General features: G+C 42.6%; 1 protein-coding gene and 1 long non-coding RNA gene across 4 annotated transcripts in view; both read right to left on the bottom strand.

The window, feature by feature from the left end:
- Window positions 1-1580, bottom strand: part of msrab (methionine sulfoxide reductase Ab) — a 54802-nt gene extending 53222 nt beyond the window's left edge. The window contains exon 1 of one of the 2 annotated variants that reach the window (XM_088603089.1): window positions 1360-1580. In XM_088603089.1, coding sequence (XP_088459215.1) covers window positions 1360-1498 — 139 coding nt within the window. In that variant the 5' untranslated portion in view covers window positions 1499-1580. The remainder of the gene's footprint in view (window positions 1-1359) is intronic. The other variant, XM_088603088.1, reaches the window with a different exon arrangement.
- A 2901-nt stretch (window positions 1581-4481) lies between these two features.
- Window positions 4482-21784, bottom strand: LOC148649880 (uncharacterized). 2 transcript variants are annotated; one of them, XR_015925959.1, is made up of 4 exons: window positions 21491-21784; window positions 12743-14587; window positions 10121-10243; window positions 4482-9768 (listed from the first exon to the last, which is right to left on the bottom strand). It is a non-coding gene; the product is annotated as an uncharacterized LOC148649880 (long non-coding RNA). The 2 variants fall into 2 exon arrangements; XR_015925958.1 differs by lacking the exon at window positions 21491-21784 and adding an exon at window positions 20539-20656.
- Between the last annotated feature and the right edge of the window lie 50 nt (window positions 21785-21834).

Raw genomic sequence — 21834 nt, 5'->3', positions numbered from 1 at the left:
ACTTACTTGACGGCACTCGTGTGTGACTAAAATATGGCCTAGCCAGCTCCAGCAAAGCACAAGGTGAGCTGCAACTTAACACGGCCTAGCATGCAAGTCAGACTGCGAAAGAAAAAACTGTTCACCTCCACAGGAAGGATGGAGCATATCGTGCTTTCAACAAATGAAGCACAAGAAATACACAACAGTGGTCTTGTCTTAACCCTACGTCTGTTTTGATCTATGGTGAGGAACCTGTTGAAACTGAGTACAATAAAATGTGAATATACACAGCTGAAAAGCTCATTTGCTAATGTATTAAAGGCCTTAAGAACCAGCTGTGAAACACTGTCCAGTATATTATAGGACCCAGTAACGTATGTAAGAGATGTCTAGAAAGTTGCACTTTGGGTATCCAGCCTCTAGCTTGTTAATTTACTGGAACATTTTAAGTATAACTCACTAGAATGTTCACCAATAACTAATAAACAAATACTTGAATTCTTTATATGAAGAACTAGGTAGTGTCTTCCAAGCACTTACATATGACATATTCTATTCTTCGTATACTCCATGTGTTATCTCAGCACTCATGTTGGATTCAATTATATTTAATGTGATTCAAAAGAAGGAGCTTAAAACATTGATGGGATTTAGTCAGATCTAGGGTTGTGCCGAAATCCATCAGAATGCACACATACAGTGCTTCTCCTAAAGGATTTATTTATTACACATAATGGGTTAGTGCATAACTTTGTTTCTGTTGCATGGTCTCCAAGTTCTGTCTGCACTTGTAACTTCAAGCGCTCGGTTTATGGCAGCTGTCCACGCTGCGGAGCTACGGGGCTGCATGGTATTGGCAACCTACCGTGAGCAGACCCTGGGCAAGAGAACAAGGGCTTGTAGTCTCATCGGGCACAGAACCCAGGACTCACAGGAAGCATATGCTACATAACTAGCAAACACAGAGGCGTCCCAAGACTCTTGCGTGCAAACAGTTCTGAGTGATCGTATTAATTACAGATTTTGGACAGTGATGAAACAGTTGCAGAAAATAACACTTTGTGTGTCTTGTACTAAGGAAATGATCGCCGATTGTGCCCAAATCGAACAAGCAAACAACACGGGACATTACCGCTTTAAATAAAAGTTGCATAGGTATAAAAGAAGCAGCCGACCGCAGGGTAGCTGCCTCTCATTGTGATTGTGATAAAGAAAAAAAACATTTTGTAGCCACAACATTTGCAACTTAGCACCTTTGATCCAGTGTGAGCATGTGGCTATTGGTCGCTATAGCCGGGAAAGGGAACTTCGTGACAGTAGAAACTCAGCGTAGCACGGAAATCAAAACCGATGTGTGTATTACGAAAGCGTGTTTACCTGCAACAACCATTTTGTCTGGCCTGCCTTTTAGGGCTTGCTCTTTGCTGGGTAACTGAGTCTTCGCTGCCATGTCTGCGAGCTGGCAGCGGGCGAGAGGCGCTGCTAATAGCGGAATGACTCCGAACCACAGCAACATGGCAGCGGGACTCGGCCGGAAGCGTCACTCCAGTTACAGCAACGCAGAGGAAGAGCAGCAGCGAAACCCCACGAACATGAATATTCATACTTTACCGGAAGTTCGGCATCTGAATGTTAATTAGCTGGTATTACATTCTGCTTTGAGAGACCAATACACTCTTCGCTGTAGAAAAGAGAATAATAAATAGCAACATTAAAGACATTTTGTGGGGTGTGTGAAAATGAACTGGTGTGGTGTCAGTGTACATGGTTCGCTAAAAAGCGATTTTGAGAAAAGCGAAGAGTCTTCCACTGGTATTTGCAATGTCCTTTAACATTCTGTATACGCTGAAAATGAAAATAGTGGAAATTCTGATCTGAAATAATATTTAGTACATTACAGCGTATTAGAAAGGACTTGTATTGCCCACATTCCGACAGAAATCGATAGTTCCACCAAAAAAAGCGACTGAACTGCAAGTTTCAGTGGGAACTCTAGCGATGGAGATACAGCACACAATAGGTCGTTCTTTATAGAAGTCATTCTGTGAGCACATTTGTCTACATATGACAAGTTGACATTGAGTGGTAATAGCTGGGATTTCCATACAAATTACCAGTGTGCATCCAATGTTTTTCATGTTTGCTTTCCAAACAGTTTCACTTCAAAAGTCTTTTTTTTTAACAGCTCAAGGTCAAAGTTCCTTTTCTTTGTCTCTTCTGGAAGTGGGAAGACAAACATCTAAATACACAAATACACAACAAGGCCGAAGGAGTATTGAACAAACAGCCCAGCCAGACTGCTGGTCTAATGTTTGGATATGTTCCTGGGATCAATAAGCTACTAGCAAACAAATGAGTAAGAAGGGCTGTGTGGCCCTCCTCTCATCTGTAACGTTTCTTATATCCTTAGGAGTAAAGAAAAAGAAAACACTCATTATGTCCTCTTGGCCTGACGCAGCTCACTGTGCTCCAGCTGTGCGGAATGGAAGTGAAATTCCGCACAGGCAAAAAGGAAAGATCTAGTATTGTGGAAAGAAAAACATAATTGAAGTTGAGCAAGGATCTAAAATGTTCCAAACAAGAGGCCATTCAGCCCAGCTAACGTGTTTGGCAGTTAGAAACTAATGGATTTGAGGATCGCATCTGGCAATTTCAAGAAAGAAGCCAGGGCATCGGCTTCTTTCAACAGCATGTCTGGGTAGCTTGTTCCATGCTCCCACAACTCTTTGCATAAAAATGTGCCTTCTGTTCTCAGTTTTAAATGCATTCCCACATAGCGTCTACTCATGCCCTCTGGTTTGTGTTTCACTGTTCATTTAGAAGAAAATGACATACAGTTAAAGTGCAAAGGAGGCTATGTAAGAGATGAGTGAAATGTTGAGGCACGTAAAGCAAGAAATTAGAGGGAATACAGCAGAATTCAAATCATCAGGTGAACACACAAGTTTATATCACATCTATATTTCTACTGTATAGTCAGGTGCTTTCAGTTATCAGATGTGTGCCAGCGAGTGTGTATGTGCCCCCTCCTGCTTTGGCGTAATAGATGCAGAAGACAGATCTCCTACCTCACATAGCGTACACACAGAAAAAAAACAGAAGAGCTCAGTGCAGCTCTAGAATTAAGGAAGGGGCTTGCCACTAAGTCTCACAGCACAATAGCTCCCAACTGTCCTGTAACAGGTTCAGACTTTAACAGGTTCAGGTACCAGATGGGAGGTCCTTTATGGAGGGTTTGATGACCAATCAGGAATACGAAATCCTGCTAGCCTGAGCCCCGTGTCTGTGTGTGCTGGTGTATTATATGATGTTTTCCCTGGCCGTTCTGAAAGAACTCCAGTGCGGTAAGGACAGAGCCCCTCCTAACCTGTCTTCTGAGACCTTGCAGCAGTGACAGAAAGCAGGGAAGCTGAAATAAATTGTACATTCCCCAGGTTCGTGTTCTGCACTCATTTTGTTTCTTTTCAAAACAAAACATAGAATAGTAATAGTGATACTACCTTAAAATCCTCAATTTTTAATCAGTAGAGCAAAATCCAGTTATTACAGGGGATAGCTTAGGCTGTACATGCAGGTAACAAAGCTCTACAGGGTTTGACACTGCCCAGATGACAACAACAAGCATAAATACAAAGTGAGTTCATGTCCTGACTAATTTATATTTATTCTGTTTAAAAGCTGGACGTCCTTCTGTTCTCCTCATCATGGCATTATTCTAACCATATGATGTAATGAACCTGAAAATGTTCTCTCCTGTTTACGATAAAAGATACACTTATCAACATGCACCATGCTGGAGGCATTGTTAATAGTGCTGTAGTTAATTCAGTTTTTAGACCTTTTTGGCACACAATTTGTCCAAAAAATAGGCCTATTTTCTTCCGAGTGTATTTCCTTCTGTGATACAATCAACATCAGCCTCAAGAAAATAAAAATCAATATTCCATTCTAATCCCAGATCACATAAACATTCTCAGTTTGGCCTGTTCAACTTCTATTTTTAAAGGAATGACTTTTGATTATATTTCAGGCCTTAATGCAAACCATCTTAAATGAAAAAAATGACAACAAAATACCTCGATCTGTTCATAGTGAGTGTGTCACAGAAGAGAAGACATCCAAACTCATTGTTTGCAGGGTTAGTTATCCTCAAGAAATTCCTTCCCTAAATTTGGTTGATTTTCAAGTAATAATAATCACAGGCCATTAAAAAAGCATCATGCCTCTCCACAGGGGGCTCAAGAGTGGGGCAGAGGCGGTGTCATTAAGGCAGCGAATCTCACTGTGGCAGGGCCGAATCTTGAATGAAATTAATCACTGAATCAGGGACTGGATTGCCAGCGCAAGAACTACTGATTCAGGTCAAACGACCGCAAAGAGAATTTTAAATGCGTCCAAGAAGGACAATGGGAGCAAAGAGGACTCAACTAAATGAGACCCATGGACGTCCCTTGTAGGTACAAAATCTGATTCATCAGCTGCACTGGAAATCTGGGCCTTCCTCCCCACCTGTGATCCCCACCCAAATACACAGGTTTCCTTTCTAAACGCGTCCAAAAAACTGTTGGTTAATGTACCGCTATGCTCTTTGCTTCCTCTACGAGCCCAGCCTGCACTGTTTGCTGGTCTTCTGTTGTGACATACGCAGGATTTTGCGACCGTGAGGGCTTTACGCTTGCAAGAAAAGGGTGCCAGCCAGCACAGGCCTGAGGCGGCCTTGTCTCGGCAGCAAGGTCAATCGTGAAGACAGGCTGTTCCAAGATGGCTGCCGTTTTCCACTCCGGCCAACACAAGCCGACTCTGAGCAGCAATTCCATAACAGAAGGAATCAGATCGCATGACTCCTGTTCGTCCTCAAGGAACTACTATTTCAAGTACTGTCATTTTTAAAAAGATTACTGAAGACTTGGAACGGCTATTACAGTTATCAGAAAATGAAAGCAAACTTTAAAACAACAAAGTAAATTTATTAATGGAAGCATATACTCCAAAACAACGACTGTTTCAAAAAGAAAACTGCAGGAATGAAGCTGCTCGCTCATGACTGACCTTACAACTTAGAAAACCTGTTCCCCTAGTCAGAGTGAGACACCATTCTTATTGATGATCATTGTTTTGGGTCCTCTAGGTTGTCGCCACTGATTTTGGAACGTGGCCTCATGTTCACTCAAAGAAAGCCTGCGTACTATAAAGGCCCCAGAAGCCAGTACTAAAGATCATTTAACAAGTCGCAATTAATAAGACGGCATATAAGTAAATGAAAAGAGAGTCACGGAAACAGAAGGCACAGAATACATTTCTGTGCTATCAGCAGTATACCCTGACCCTTGTTATACACCCTTTGTGGGATTGAAACCCCCACCAAGCTCTGCACCTTCGTTCTATATATATGTGTAAAAATCGTTCCCTTTCACAGCTCTTAGATCCGAGGTTCCCTGCCTTCAGGAGTTCTGAGCCCCCTGTGCCATCCTCAGTTCCTCCCCTCTCGGTTCTGGAGCACTGTCACCCAGTCCCCCTACAGAGACGATGCCTCAGTGTCACCATCCATCCTCAGACCTGTAAACACTGCGCTGCCAGATCCATCGGAGGGCTGACAGACATGCTACACAGAAAGGATGCTTTGATAGATGGCCGACGCCGGGTCCCTGTGAGCACCGGGGGCTGTGTGAGCTAAGCGCCCTGTCCGTGCATGCTGGGAAGAAGCAGGTATTTACAGCAGACTGCTAAAGGCTGGGGGTGAATAGGTTACCTTACAGAGCTGCTTCTCCTCTGTCTCCTTCCCTGCCTCCCTCTCCCTCTGCCTGTTTCTTTGTCTGCACTGGAAAATGAAGCCTCATCACCTACAATGAAGCTCAAAGGCTGCTCGAGGGACTTTGCAATGCAAATGCAAGGTAATTACAAAGCCACAAGAGTGTAAGTAGGGAGAAACAGAGCAGCATTTTCTTCTAGGAACCTCAATTAGGGTGTCTGTTGATGTTGACAACACCTTAGGTGATGTGAAGTGTGTTACCGAGTGGCTAATACCCGATTTTCTTGTTATGTGCGGATTTGTTTTCTTTCTGCTTTTTTAATGCATTTAATTTGATAAGACGATTGCCTTTTCTCCCCCAAACAACTTGTTCGGGATATTGTTCAGCTCCTGCAGTTCGGATACAAAAGAGGCTGTGATGTTCTGGGGGAGAATAATGTGTTAACGTAACGCTGCATTGTGGAGTTTAATTGTTCACTCGGGTGGGAGAAAAGACCAGGTTTGGGCTGGAGGATGCAGGGTTTTTTTTTTCTGTTTCTGCACAAGTCTCGAAAGGTCCACGCAGAAATGCTTGGCTTCTTGAAAAAAGATCAATCAATTAATGTAGCATTTGCTGGCCATCATTAGTTTCATTGTTTCCTCGTTGATGTGGGCTCAGACAGTAGCCTGGATTTTGTCATTCTTGGTAAAGAAATATTTTAGAAATGAAATGCTTGTAGCAATGCAAAGGGCTAGCTTAGCAATGCTTAAGTGCTCCCCATAGTAAATTCTGATCGAGGGGCATTAAGCTGCCATTTATTTTTCAGAGGCCTTAAGGCACAAATACCCTTAGGTGAGTATTTTGAGCACAACTGTGTGTCAGATGAAGAACCAGGAAGGGGTATTTTTCTGAAACACAAAGGAAGACACGTGCAAAAACTAAAAGCTTTATGATTTTTTCCATAGCTTTTCCTCATAGTTATCAGTAGCTCTGTGCTTGACTGGAGTGTCCTAGGAGGACTTATGCAAGGATTTTGTCCTGCAAGTGACCTCCAGTTGCCCATGCGTGAATGGGCAGAGTCAAGTCTGTGTGTTACAGTTTTGTTGATGTGTCCAGAGGTGTCTGAGATTGTGTGTTGATAGTAGACATCTTTTATTTATAAAGCGAGGAAAATGCAATGAAAAAGCAAAGTGTTGTCTGTTAACTTTAATAGTGTTAGAAAAACAAAAATAATAAACTGTCTCTGTTTTAATTGGACTGTCAGTCTGCTTCCAAAGTACTACCTAGTACTGCTATCAGCATTTCCTGATTAGAATTACATGCCTCACTGTCACCTGCTCCAGAATCATCTCCTTTCTGTGCAACAGATGTACTCACAAGGGTTGTCCATAGACAAAAGACCTGATTGTTGTGAAATAATCCATTGCAAAATCGCTCACATTACATCTGGGCCTGTTTAATCTGGAGGTGCTTCTGCAGCAATAGGACTGACAAACAGTAGTCCTTTAAATTTGTCTGATCTGCATCACGTTCCCTTTTAAAAACAATAAATAAATTAATATGGCGGAAGGGTGCATTTAAAGTCTTGAGTAGATTCTTCACATAGCCTTCTATACAAGAGACTGCAGGGAAGCAGGAATTCTAGGCTTGGGACACACCTGTAGAAGCTCCTTTTTAAAAGGTTGATCCATACATTGTCAAGGAAATATGCCTGTAAACATCACTGCAAATGAATAACCCTGTATTTTCTCATGGACTATTTTACATTCCTTAGCTGGATGTTTTGTCTGTAGCACCTTGTTCAGATAGAGATTTGACACAAGCAAGAACACATCATCAGCTTCATTGTCACCAGTCTCGTGGTTCTTGCAGGAACTGCTTATTTGTGACATGAAACTCCCTTCTCTTTCCATAGCCTGTAGGAGGGAGGAAGATGGGAAATAGGACCACTGATGTAATCGGGTATGTGCTGCAGACCATTTAGCAAAGGCTCCTGCAGAGACTGGCACAATTTGATATTTATACATCCTTAGATACCAAGGTTCAAAATGTAAATAAGCACACAAGAATGCAGGATCTCAAATAAGCCCAGATGGATTTGTTGGTAACAGTATTTCAAGGTTTCTGGGAATCACAATACCTTTACACTCAATGGTCTTGTGTGTCCACTAGAATGTACAGTAATACAGGTTCCACAGGCTCTGTGGAAGAGTTTTATTATTTAGGACTTTGGGAGCCAATCCAATCTAAATCAAGCATCATAGTATTAAAAAATCTGGACGGCATCACTAAAGCAATCGTTTTAGTTTTGATTTTTCTAAATGCGAGCAATATGGCTCAGAATTCAGCGAACAAGCTTTCAAAGAGCAGCTGTGATGCACATAAAATGCCATCCTCACAAAAACAAAGACATGCGATAAATCTTCATTCCAGAGCCAGAACCCATTCCTGCAGCTTTGTGCGACATGACACTCCTTAAAAAGATGTCAAATGGTGGTCAGATGGTGTCAGAGAAGTTTTTTCAGGTACCGGAACCTGTCAGTGCATTTCTGCAAGTGTGGACTTCCTGTTAATATATTTTTAGAATGCCACCACCTCAACTTGTTATTTAATTTTAAGATCAGGAATCAAAGGAACCAGTTTAGTCAAAGAGTGACCGAGTTCTACAGAGGCCATCTTGCAGCCCAACGGTGGTGGGCTTGTGCTCCAGTTGTCTGCAGCTACAGGGCTTTTTAAGCATGATTTTCCTTCTCATAGCTACAAGACGAACTGTTTGTCGGAGATGTTAGCGAAGGTGGAAATGGGATTTTGCTCAGAGGAGGAGGTGGAGGAAATGAACGTTTCAAGGGAGGAAGAGGAGACACAGGAGAGAGCTGGAAAGCTGAGTCAGAGGGGAGAGGCACAGAATGACTCAGCAGGAATGGGGAAGGCAGCTCCTGAAACCTGCAACAGGGCTTTCACATATTGAAAGACGGTTTCAAATACTGCAATATTTCACATTATATTCTTGACAGTGGGTGGCATGGTGGTACAGTGGTTAACACTGCTGTCTTACAGCGCCGATGCCCTGGGTTCACTTCTGAACCTGGGATGCTATCCGTGGGAAGTTTGTATGTTTTCTCCAGGTTAGCGTGGGTTTTCCCCAGATACTCTGGTTTCCTCCCACAGTCCAAAGACATGCTGGGAAGGTAACTGGCTTCTGGGAGAACTAGCCCTGGTGTGTGGTTGTGTTTGTGTGTCTGCCCTGCAATGGCCTAGTGTCCCATCTAGGGTGTACCCCATTTGCTTGCCAGGATAGGTTCTGGCTCCTCCACATCCTGTCACGATTGTCGGAAGGGACGAACCGTGGAATGGCAGGAGAGCGGAAAAAGACCCTATGCGTAGCGGCGAGACGGGGGTTAGCCCGTATATGCCGTATAGAAACCTATGCCCTCAGGTAGTGGACGTGGGGCGACCTAGTGCTAGGCGGGTTTCAGGACATCCGAACCTCAATGCTGAGCGAGGAGCAGAGCAGAAGCAAGAAATAAATAGGCTACACAACAACACACATCAGAAAGAAAAGAATAATCACAGAGAACTAGGAACAGGAGAGAAGTAGAGCGCCCTCTAGGTGTACCGGGCGTGACACATCCCTGATGTGAATTCAACCCTGAACAGGATAAAGCAGTTAGAAAATGGTTGGATCCATAGCTCTTCATTATCACATGCAGCATTGAAGATATAATGTAGATGACAAATATAATGTTGGTATTAAATATTTATAAATACAGTCGTTGAAACCGTTTGAAATTACTGATTTGGGTAAATATGGCCCCTCGACTGAAGTCGTTTCCTTAACGTTTTGTTGTTTGGATTCTGAGCTCACCGCTCTTCAAGGAGCTGCTTAATGGGTGCCTTGAAGTCTCCCGTGTTTGTCTCTGGCTTGATCAGTGCACTGCGAGACAGCACCTTTGTCCGGCTTCCTAATAGCTGACGAAAGGAGGCGTCGGCGGACATCAATCTGCCGCTACGCGCGGCGCGTCACTCCGCGCCGACATCAATGATGAGTTTAGGCTGGCTGGAAAACAACAACAAAAGCTCAGTGGGGTGAAAGGCCTTAGGGTTTAGGAGCGAATATGAGGGAGAAAGGGAATGAGAGAGGAGCAGAGAAATGGGACATTACGTGGGCACAGTGACAATGCCAAAATGTATTACTGTTGCGGAAAGGAGCGCTTGCTGAAGCAAAAAATAATAATTTTAAGAATTAAGTATGATTACAATTATCTTTAATGTGTTTATTCCTTCAGAAAGGGAAAAAACCAACGTTGTAGGAGTCATGGGGGCACAACTGTACCCGTACCCTTATTAAACGGCTGGGGTAGAGTCGCTCAGTTTCACGAGCTTAAAGGGGTTTGCGTGGTATCTGCTACCCGTGTTATCGAGAAGCAGCGAAAGCACGGTCTGTCTGAGAGCGAGGGCGAGCCTTTATTATCCCCAAGGGGGAGAAGACACCTCGCCGTCAGCCATTGACTGCACAAAGGCAGGCGCTCGTTCTGTGAGAGAGAAGGAGTTAACGGCGACCCAGCGGGTCATCCATCATCGGCAACAAAATTTCACTGGCCCGCATTTACCGATACTGTACTGTCCGTAGTGTGAAATGTCTTGAGGTCAGCTCTACACAAAGTCACTACCCAGCAAAAGAAAAGACTTCAGTACTGTGTCTACTGCGTTACAGCGTTTCAGGGAAAACCTGCGTAAGGCGCACAAATGTCACAGCAACGTAAAAACTCCTACACGTTTAGCAATATTTACAAAAATGGCCAAAAGCATACTGAAATGCATGTTTTTTTCCACAAATAATTGACATTTATGACGCGATACGCTGCAACATATTGCAAAATATTGTGAACAGAATATAACTACCGATTTCTTTTTGGAAAACCAAAATGCACTTGCTATGGTGCATGTAAAAAGTGCTGTTTCTTAGGAATATACTGTAATATACTGTTAGAAAAGATGCCACAATACGTAGGAAGTAGAAACATGTTCGGGAATCTTCCATTATATACAATGCTGTAAAGGAAGTGAGACATATTGCATTTTAATGGACTTTAAGTGCTTTGATCTGTGCTGGGATGTGTGGGTGTTTCTGAGTCGTTTGAAAATTTCGCTCTGTAACATACTTTTTTTATCTTTCCGAATCCCACATTCCCGTTCCTTTTTATTAAGAGAGATTGAAATTAAGTAATCGGAGTATTGCGATTTCTTAGAGGGGCTGAAAAAGAGACGTGTGTGGTTTGCGTTGGCTGTATCAATCCCCGTTTTGTAACACTGCAGGGAGCTGGAGTAGCCAAGAGGGTAGAATGCTTAAACTACCGAAAAATTGAGAATATGACAGTTTTTCAGAGGCCAGTCCTCCTCTTAAATAAAAGCCCCCCACCAGTCCGCCACATTCAGGGAGCGAAGCTACGCAGTGAATAAGAAGGTATTTTTTTGTGTGTAAAATACCACGCATCATATACAAATAGAGCGGTGGGGAATCAAAATGAGCGGTTAAAACACTCAGGTGCCACAGCAGCTCTGAAGAGATTTAAAACTGCCAAGTATTGTCCGTCTGCAAAACTGGTCTCTTTTAGCTGTCATTTAATGGCCTTTACCATAGAAATGTCTGCCTGCACATGACATCAGAAATCACTGTCGCGCAGTAAAACTGCGTCGTGTCGACAGGAAGAACCGTATTCATCTACATTTCTACGGCTCGCCAGGTCCACATTTTTTACACGTGTAAAAATTTCTGCTCTCCAAACCTTTCGCCACCACTTGTTCTCGCTCGTCTTTATAACCAGATTTAAAGGGACACTAAACATGAAACATAGTAAGATTGACGTTCTTTCTTTTTTTCCCTGGTCACGAGTTTAACCTGCGCTGCAAGCAATACGAGAATTTCTGTATATTATCTGAAGGAAAACACTCAGTGGCCCAGAAGAAAATTCACTTATTAAACATCACAACTTTTGGAACTGCTTGCAGCTTTACTGCCAATACTCCGCATCTCATTTATATGTGGATATACAGGTATATGTACATTCACGCTCATATATAATATATACACATATTGGCACAGAAGGCTCTTCGACCGCCCCGCTAGCGTTTTTTCTCCCGGGCTACCCAGATCCATACCAAGAATAAACGCTGACAAATTCACTTTGTGCCTTGCGGTCCGCAAGACTCCGCTGCCTTAAACGCCCCCCGGATTCAGAGATTATTCAGTTTTAATCTAGAAGACACCTGCAGACTGGACACGTGCCTCACAACACCCCCTCCCCGCCCCCCGGCTCATTGTCCCCACTGGACTCATCAAATTAACCTCTTTACCACCTGCCAGCCACGCGTCTCCGCCATCTGATTTTCTCACCCAAATCTGCAGCGGGAGCGCTCACGATTAGGGTTAATCTGAGTGTGTGCGGGGCTCCTCTGAAAGACGCTTGACTAGAAATCCCCCTCTGTGAGTCAGCCAATGCCTCATTAAAAAGGGTTCTCTCTCTACACCTTTTCCTAGCTGTTGTTTCAGATCGGGCTCAGTAAACAGTTCACCCAAATTTGTACGCCGACCATAACTCACATCTAGATTCAAAACCTTCTTCTTTCGAAGAGCCTTTGCTTAACTGGTTCTGTTGTTCACCCCTCTGCTCCTACTGTATTCAGTCCCCTCATCTACTGTCTTCTCTCATTGTGTATTCTCATTATGCATGTGTTGGATTTTTTTTTAGTTGTTGCTGTCGTTCTGTAAAGCGCTTTGAGAAGCCACCTTTAAAGGCGCTGAATAAAATAAAGTTTATCATTATTATCTCGGCCAACGCGAATTTACATGTCTTCAGCAAAGAACCCCTCCGCCTGTCTGTCAGTTCAACTCCTAGGCTTCTCCAGGTTGCTTCTCAAATGCACTTACAACAGCAAATGAACAGGAAATAAAGGAGATAAAGATGGAAAACGATAGATGATTACAGGGAAATGGCTCATGTGTTGAATGAATATTTCACGTAGGTTTTTACCAAGGAAGGAACAGATAACATTCCCCAGGCTGTGAAAAGACCAACTTCTGGATTAAACAATATAAGCATAGAAGGGTTCGGAGGTGTGATTCAGATGCCAGACATACTTCACAGAAACACATCTCCAAGACCTGAAAAGCACAAGAACAAGAGTTATTATCCAGAAGAGATCAACAGAACTCTTCCAACAGTCTCTTGAGACAGGAGGGGTATTGCCCCCTAACTAGAACTTTACTAATGCAGCCCCCAACCAGCAAGCAATTATAGGCGAATAAGTCCAGTTTCTACTACATGAGAGGTTGTGGAAACAACAATTAGCACTAAACTAGTGGAACCTTTTATTGCAATACAGTCCAAGGGAGAGTCAACATGGATTCAGAAAATGTATAAATCAATTTTATTTGTATGTAGGGCTTTTCAATCTGAGCATTCTCAAGGCACCTTAAGTGAGTCTTACTTAATTGACTTGTTAAATTGCTATGAGCAAGAATAAGTAGCATTGGATAAAAACAGTGTACATTAAATGGTATATTTAGCTTTTCAGAAAATTCTTCATGAAAGATGAATTCTCAAATTGCAGTCAGTAGGAATTCAAGGTAATGCACATACTTGAATTAAGGCTTGGGTATTGGGCAGAAAATAAAGTACAGATAAGAAGTAATTGCTCGAATTGGATGAGGTAATTAGTGGAGTACCACAGGGATCTGTATTAGAACCACTTCTTTCCCTAATTCATAGCAACGAGCTAGATTCTGATACAGTTGCTATAGTAGTCTCTTTCAGTCTGCAAGGGATACCAAAATGGGAGGAACAGCAAACACTGCAGAAATTGCCAAAGAAATTCAAGGGGGCTGTGATCAAATTCATGAATGTAGCAAACTCCTAGCAGATGACACCTAAGGTAGAGAAGCGTATCGTGCTGCATGAAACATAAGCTAATCTAAGATGGGAAAAACTGAGATTCAAGCCTCTGTGTAATGTGAGGCAGTGTATATCCATGCATTTAAGTAACCCCATGGACTTCTCGAGTCCAACAGTGAAAGACATACTACAGGACACAAGGCACGTGTAGGAACACAAGGCACTTTTCTACACAAAGGGTTGTAGGAGTATGGAACAAGCTACCGAGCTATGCTGTCAAAGCTGATACTTTCAAAAACGTTACTGGTCTTATGTTCGTAACATTTTGCAGCTTATACATTATGCAAAAATGGTTATGTAAAGTTAAGGTCAACAACATCTCATCACAATACATGCACATCAATGCTTATCCACAGTCTCACTCCATAGCATATACAAAACACTGTTCTTTCTGAACAACACAAACCCGACTACATAACATGCTTTAAATGGCCTGCTTTACTTGTAAGCCTTGTTACAAGCAGCTTTAATTAAACATTTTTTCTATTAATTGAATCCTTTTGGATATTAAATATTTCATGTACAAATTCAGCTGAGGTCTTGCTTGAAGAGAAGACTTGGGAAAACTCTCGTTTGAAAATTCTGGAGTACATCTGGTGCTGGCATCTGATTGCTATGCTCAACTGAGTCATCCAATAAATCAACATACAGTTCTTGAAACTCAGAAAAACATGGCAAATGTATTATTTTAGTTTAAAAATCAGATGAAAAAGAGATTACAGATCTGAATACCCAATACTGTCAAAGCTACACAACAACCAGTTGTTGCTTTTTTTCCCTCCAACAGATTTCAGTGATTCATAGATCAAGTGTTTCCATGAGCTACTTCCCATTTGGATGATTGTGGCCACACAGATGATCTTGCTGGATTGATTCCTGCTTTTCTGATTTCAATGTCTAAAGCACGCCGATGTCTGAATGTCCCTGTGACAAGAAAGATAATACGAAAACGTATGTTAGGGCAAATTATTTTGTAAACGACTCTGTCCTTATCACCACAGCGTTCAGTGATATTTCACGACAGAAAATTATCATTTGATATTTCTATTATTTCCCTGCGGGAGGGCTGGGAGGGGAATTCTGCTGTGCTGTAGGATCTTGTTCACTGTGCTTTGACATGCTTCTGTTCATTGTTTTTGGCAAAAAAAAAGCCTTTCTGTGTTGATCTCAATAGGCAGATCCGGAACCTTAAATGCACACGTTTCACAATAGCAAAACAGACACAGCCTGCGAAAACATGGCTGTTAGCTCACTACCTCTACAGCTATGCTTGTGTCTTCTAGCTGGGTAGGGGGTGATCTATTTAAATGTAGGAGAGTCCAACAGCAGCGGCTATAAAGATTTAGGATAAACAGGAAATTATGTGTAAGGGAGTTGGTTCTGCCTGTTTTTTGGAAGCATACAGTACATCAGTGATCAATGAGGAAAAGCTTCATAGTATGAGAGTTAGCCTAGCTATGCTATATAAGACTAAGGGGTTGCTTTGAATGCAATTTATGACATATGTTGAAAGTAATACCAAGGAAAATCAAAACATACAACAGATTAATTTGATAAAAGTCCTAATAATCTATTTTCTTCAATTCCAACCCCACCCGCAGCAAACCTCACTTATGGTTCAGAACTCGGAGTTCAAAACCCAAAGGAGGTTGCACCTTTTTAGTGTACCATCCAGTTAACTGCATCACCCGGTATGTATTCGAATTCTCGATCTCCTTATCTTCAGTGTTCAGCTCATTCCAAAGGATTCCTAAATGAAGAAAAGTACCAGGATGCACACTCTGGGTTGAGCAGAGCACAGCTATTTCCTAAATACAAATATCCAAATCTAGCCACGCACAGCAAATCAAGGGACTTGGTGCTCAGTCCCCAGGCTGGGTCTTTATTTTAATGCACTCACTCATGTGGGAATACAGCTCTTGCACGTGGCGGCATTCAGATTGGATTTAATAAGATCAGACTGTCAACCCCAGGCCATCCGCCCGTGCAGGCTGAAGCAGAGCTCGGACCATGACATCACTGCACAGTCAGCTCCACCGCAGTGCATTAGAGACAATTCATTAAAAGAGACATCAGCTGGGCTTTTTAACTCCTCGCTGCCTGGCTCAAACCACAGCCGTAACAAAGGAAACAGAAACGTCTTCCTTTACTCTCGCAATGTATTTGGCGCTTTCTGGTCAACTGTACATAATCCACAGCTCCAAAATGGCTTTATAATAGCACAACAACTATGTCATTACTAAGCAATGTTATCTAAGCTGTGATTACAATGAAACAATCCAGTATCTATTGGCTTTAACCCTGTAAATCTGAATCGTATCTGAAAGCACCATTATAACCATACTGTATGTCGCTCCTGCTGTAATTACAATGAAACAGAAGAAATGGTATTTACGAATTAAATTGCAATTATTACCATAACATTTATATTACTCGGTAACTCTATAATGATGGCATTGGAAATAAAAGCATTACCACAACACTCCCAATTGGTATACTATGATGTAGTAAAAGTTCTCCAGATTGTATTTTAGACATGAAAAATGTTTTGTATTAAACAAAAACCAAAGAAGTTAAGACCTGATTTTACATAATAGCTTTAATATACAGCCTGTAATAGGAACGTGCATAAATAGCAGCACTAACATGAAGAGGGGAATGAGGAAGAAGAGGACAGTCTGTATTTTTCTGGCAGTCAAACTCACTATCAATTTTTCTTCGAAGACCTGAATGTGAAATCCGACTCAAAAGAGACTGGAGGAGTCGTTTTCTGCAAGACTACACCTCTATGTCAATAACTGTAGTCTTGTGCTTTTTGATGGGTTACGGGCGGGATCTGTGCCACGGTGCGTCTGTCCTACCCCAGTCCCACATTGTCTTCTCACTGACAGTCAGTTTGGTGCAGTGCCCACTTTCTGGTCCTTCTCAGCCAGAAAGGCCTAATTTCTCTTTCCGAACCCCCGACCCCCCTGCTGTGCTAGAGTCACCATTACTGGAGCACTGTATCTTATTTCCTGCTTCACGTGCGCTGAAGCAAAACTGTTCAGCTCAGGCACACATGGGTCACAGTATTCTTGACCCTCGGCGTGCAGATGAAGAATTCCCGGTGCTCTCCATCTCTTTTAAAAAACTAAAAACCCTGTGAGGTCGTACACCAGCGTTGTGCTTTGTCTACGTTTTTAGAATGGCTCATCAAAAATAATCTGAAACCTCCAATCTGCCCGCATGTCAGTCCGTCTTATTTGCTCTTTGGCGACAGCAGCGGCTGTCCTTTCCCATCCCACACGTGCTACGCCTTGAGGTGCACACTTTCTCCCCTGCAGTCTGCGTAGAACCGCGGAGCGAATGATTTTCCAAGAAAGAAGGGAGAAAAGGGAGCGGAGAAGCTTCTGCAGGAGGGCAATCGTTGCCTTGTAGGATGGGACAAAATCAGGAGTGTTGCATGTAACTGAAAAGCATCCCAGGAGCATTATCCTGATATGCTCCCCCCCACCTACCACCTCATGGAGTGTCACACAGGAAAAGCACTATATATAAATGCTCTGTTTTTTAGTATGACCTGGAAATAAATGGAAAACGTACCCTTGAGCAGCAGTCCCCTGGTTGGAGTGCCACGGAGAGGGATTTTAGTTATTTGGTAAAAAATGTGCAGAATGATATAGGCCAAGGGCTGCTGATTGAAGAGAGAAATGTTTTGCTTTGGAAAGAAAATCCTTATGGTGAAAAACACCCAAAGCCGGAAAGATTGGGGCAGCAGGCTCGACTAGAAACGGCACAAATTGCTCGAGCGGATCAAAGGCGCAGGATCGGCTGTCCGGGCCTGACCAGTGTCACGTCACCCTTACCCAGAGTGAGAAGTCTCTGCTTAAGTGTAACGTCCGGGACAGGATGATAGATGTGAGCTCGCGGAGGGGGCAGATGTACAGAAATGAATTGCAGATATTGATTGGGCCCTCATCTGCCTTTGGAAAAAAAAAATGGGGTGGAGGGGAAGGGGGGAGGGGGAGGGGAAGGGATGTCGGGGCTCAGGAGAGCGGACGCAGGGAGACAGTTAATTCGGGAAATTAATTGCTGTCAAGTGGATTCTGATTCCAATCAATCAAGGTCAGGCTCGTCCCCCATTCCCGCTTCCCCGAGAGAGCGCAGGCGCATTTTGCTTTCACTGCAGCACTGCTTCCACACGCACGAGCGATGCAGAGCCCCGGGGCCTGCACCGAGCACACACACACACACACTCCCTGCAATCCGCAACATCGGCCCCGACACCCAGGGTGATCCCGATTAGGAATAACAATTTTAATAACCCCTCTTCATAAACGCCTAACTTTCGACCAGTCGGTTTGCAGATGTTCGGCAGGCTGCAGCGGTGAGCCTGATTTCATATAATTGCGGATCTTGTGTGATCATTTGGGGTCGGGACACTCCTGCAACTAAAAAAGTAGAAGTCGACCAAGGAAGCTGATATCGCGGGGGCTACGCAATCCTCATTTTCCTGGCAAAATCACAAGGTGTTGAAGCTTACCCTGGATAAAAGATCACTTGGGTGGGAAGTGGTTTGGTCTGTGCCATTTTCTGTCGCTAAAATGCGGAGAGAAGATTATTTGCTTTGTGAAATCACTGGCGAGTTGCATCCGAGCAGCAATCACGCACACAACAGTAGGGTGGCGTGCCTCCAAGATGCTTTTAATCGTGTTTTACTCAGTTTGTTCTGGGACACAGTGCATTAGCTTAACGTTCCTTCACATTCAACCATGTTACGTCTGGAATGGTCTGTCTAGCCTGTGATCCTGTGCAGAGACAGGGCAGCGCTCTGCATTCGCTGGCTGCAGGGAGTGATCTTAGTCCCAGAGACAGGTGTACCCAGGAGAAGTCCTTGACAATCATTGGAGGAGAATTTCCACCCCGAAACGACAGGCATAGTCTTTTTCACAGAAAACGGGACCGAAACAGACGTGTGCTAGCAGTGCCCTGTGAGATTTCTTTCCAGATTCCAAGCACATCTCATGAAATCATCACCCTAAACAGAGCTCAGACCTGGTCAACACAGGTTGACACAGTTTGAAAGAATTGTTTTCTCTCCTCATTTCACGAAAACAGCCTGAAGACCGTGAATAATGTGTGGAACAGACTTCAGAAAGTTTCACGTCACGCCACTGAGTAAACTCCTGCAAGTCCTATTTTCTGAATACAACCTTCTCATCTAATCCAATGTATGAATAACTGGCTGCAGTAATGTCTGCACATACTGTACAATTTCTGTTAAATAATTGATCATATGAAACAATGGTTCTACTGAGCAAAATTTGGATTAGAGTTTTGAGGTTTAGCTTTATGAACATTAATCTCTAGAATACCGTCAGTGGTCTCTAACAGGTCCACCACTTGCAATAAACAATTAGTAGGCGACAAGTCAAAGTAGTGCTTGCAAAGGGATAAAACATGAAGCTGCTATTTCACATAAACAGCAAGAAAAAGATTTAATGCATCTATTCAACCTCTGGAGATTCTGCATGTTTGACGCTAATCTTTCTGGCCTAATGTTTGGACGTAAACGTTACCAAGTTATACATGTTGCAAGATCACGGACCATTGAATTAGCATTAATTATTATTACCAATTCTTTCTGCTTTAACGGGCTGCATAATTTCTTTGCCTAATCCTTCGCGTGTATGACAGTCCCAACTGCACTGAATTATCTTCATCATCTTAAAATTCGTTTTTTGTGAAGCGCTTGTCTTTTATCTCTTCTTCGCTAAACGATAAAAAAACAAGATTCAACATTTTGAAAGGCAACGCGCGTTAAAGTGAAAACATTTTTTTTTCCAAGATGCATTTTGATGTGATCTGGGGTTACCCGCTCAGTTGGGTTAAAGCGGCTTCAGCAAAGCAGCTCAGCTTTTGAAAACGAAGAGTCGGCAGTGGTCAGGCTCCGACTGGTCACTGATGATCGACACCCCGCCTCGAAAATACACTTTCCTTCAATATCACCTCTACCAAGACGATGGAGAGAAAAAAGCTTAAAGAAAATGAATTGTTCCCCTATGCACTGCCATTGTATTTAATAGGCCACTCCAGTCTTTGAACCGGAAACGCTCGGTCAGCACATAAACTCACGTTTGCAAAAAAAATCAGTGAAAATGAACTAGATTATTTTACACTGTCCGAGTTAGGACAATGAGGACACCGCTTTCAAAGCGTGTGTGTATACTGTAACATGCAACGCTTAGCCTGATACAGAGATACAGAGTAACAGTATAAGAATCGGGTATTGAGGGAAAATACCCATCGTGAGACATAGCTCCTTGTTTGCCTTTTATAAAACTCACGCACGTACAGTATGCGTGGCCTTCATGCCTTCATACATAGTATTGCATTTCTAAGCGTCCAAGCAATTCTTTACTTCGCTATACCGTTTGTTTTAACAAAAAAAAAAACCTGTCTAGACGATACGTCTGTTTGGATGTGTAAAAGGTCAAACATTTAAAAAACAAACGAGTGATTTTAATTACGCGTGTTCCTCTGTACACCAATATTTAAAAAAAGGTGTAGTGTATTACAAATGACATTGCCAAAAAATTAGAATAGTAAATGGACAAAATATAATATTCCTGTTTCGTTTGTTCCATTAATAAAATGGAAAAAAAATCACCGAGCCCAGTTTCCTCGCAAACCCAAGTTTTCGTTTGAAGGACGATGCTCCCCAAAGTCTAGCGTTCGTAGCCCGATGAAGGCGGGCGACTCAATAAACCTACAGTAACTGGCGGTCTTTCAGAGCGGTTGCTGATGGAAAATGGACTCAATTTATCTTTAATAGGTACAAGAAAGTCACACCTGCTTCTTCTAGACCAAATTAATTTAAATAGTCATATAGTCACCCAGGAGTTTATCTGCATGGTGATAGCGCAATCTGCCACTTCTCATAATCTTGAACGGCTTTGGATAAAGGGGTTGAATCGCTCGGAACCTGTGTCGCAGTAGTCCGTCGCATTTTGTGGTGTGGTGTAGGTTTTTACACGCGGGGGTGGGAAATCTTTAAAAGGGGAAAACGCATGTCATGGATACGTGAACATGAGCTCAGTTTATTTTTGGAAGGGGAAAACGAAACATATTTTAACAGCGCAGACACTTCCCTCTAAACAACAACAAAATCAACACAACTGGAATTAGATGTCAGACCAGACCCAAAGTAAACATATGTTTTTGTATATTTGAAGGGGTCTTTAAACACGCACACGCGTTTATATATTCATAACATGTACTTCCAACTCTTCTGATTCTATAGAGAAGTCGAAAGCGGAACATCTCCCTCAGAAGCGCCCTGGTTTATTTGGATATCACAAAATACAGCACAGCCAACCAGACAGCAGGAAAAATCCGACCGCAGGAAAACTGGAGCATTTCTAATGCGTCGACGGCAAAATAACACAGGGCTGTCATGCAAGTCAGAAACTCAGTTCTCGCAAAATGACTGTGGAAAAAGCGACCGCACAGACGCGAAAGGACTCCCTTAATTCAAGCGACAGAGCAAGACGCTCAGCAGCACTCGGTGATGACTGCACCTGAAATTAAAAACTATTTGCTATTTCGACACGCAGGCGAAAGGTTAAAAATGTCTTTTTTGATGAACGCTAAAAGTCAAATGGTTAATTTCTTCAAACAGAAACCCAGTTACATGTATCTATAAACGTTTATTTAATAAAATTACTCCGTCACGCAGCTAAACTATATGAGTCTTTTCATACAGTTTAGGGCCTAGAGATGTAATACTAACAAATACATTGTGATAATATCCTAGCCTCGTGATAGAAGCGTTTGTTCTTTTATAACCGAAATAATGGCCTGGCATTTGAGAGTCAAATTTTCTTAAAACGACATTCATCCTCCCTATCAGAAAGCTGCTCATTACTGCTTGAACAACATATTAAATGACAAAGAGCATACTTTCTTTCAACCACACTACCACAGTCACTCCAAGTCAGAAATATACAGTAGGTCACAGTAGGGACACAATGACTAGTTACACCACTAGTCAAATTGTTTGAAGTGGAAGGTAACCATAAGGTAAAGACAAAAATGATTGAAAGAAATGATAGAATTATAAAATTATTGATATTTTCAGAGGTTGGCATCAGTCAGGGGGAGGTATCCTTAGCTGTAACATGAAGAGATTC

Source organism: Lepisosteus platostomus, chromosome 13 (genome assembly GCF_059453375.1).
Source record: "Lepisosteus platostomus isolate fLepPlt1 chromosome 13, fLepPlt1.hap1, whole genome shotgun sequence".
Taxonomy (NCBI): domain Eukaryota; kingdom Metazoa; phylum Chordata; class Actinopteri; order Semionotiformes; family Lepisosteidae; genus Lepisosteus; species Lepisosteus platostomus.
Note: the sequence above shows the minus strand (reverse complement) of the source record. Positions and strands in the feature narration are given on the sequence as shown.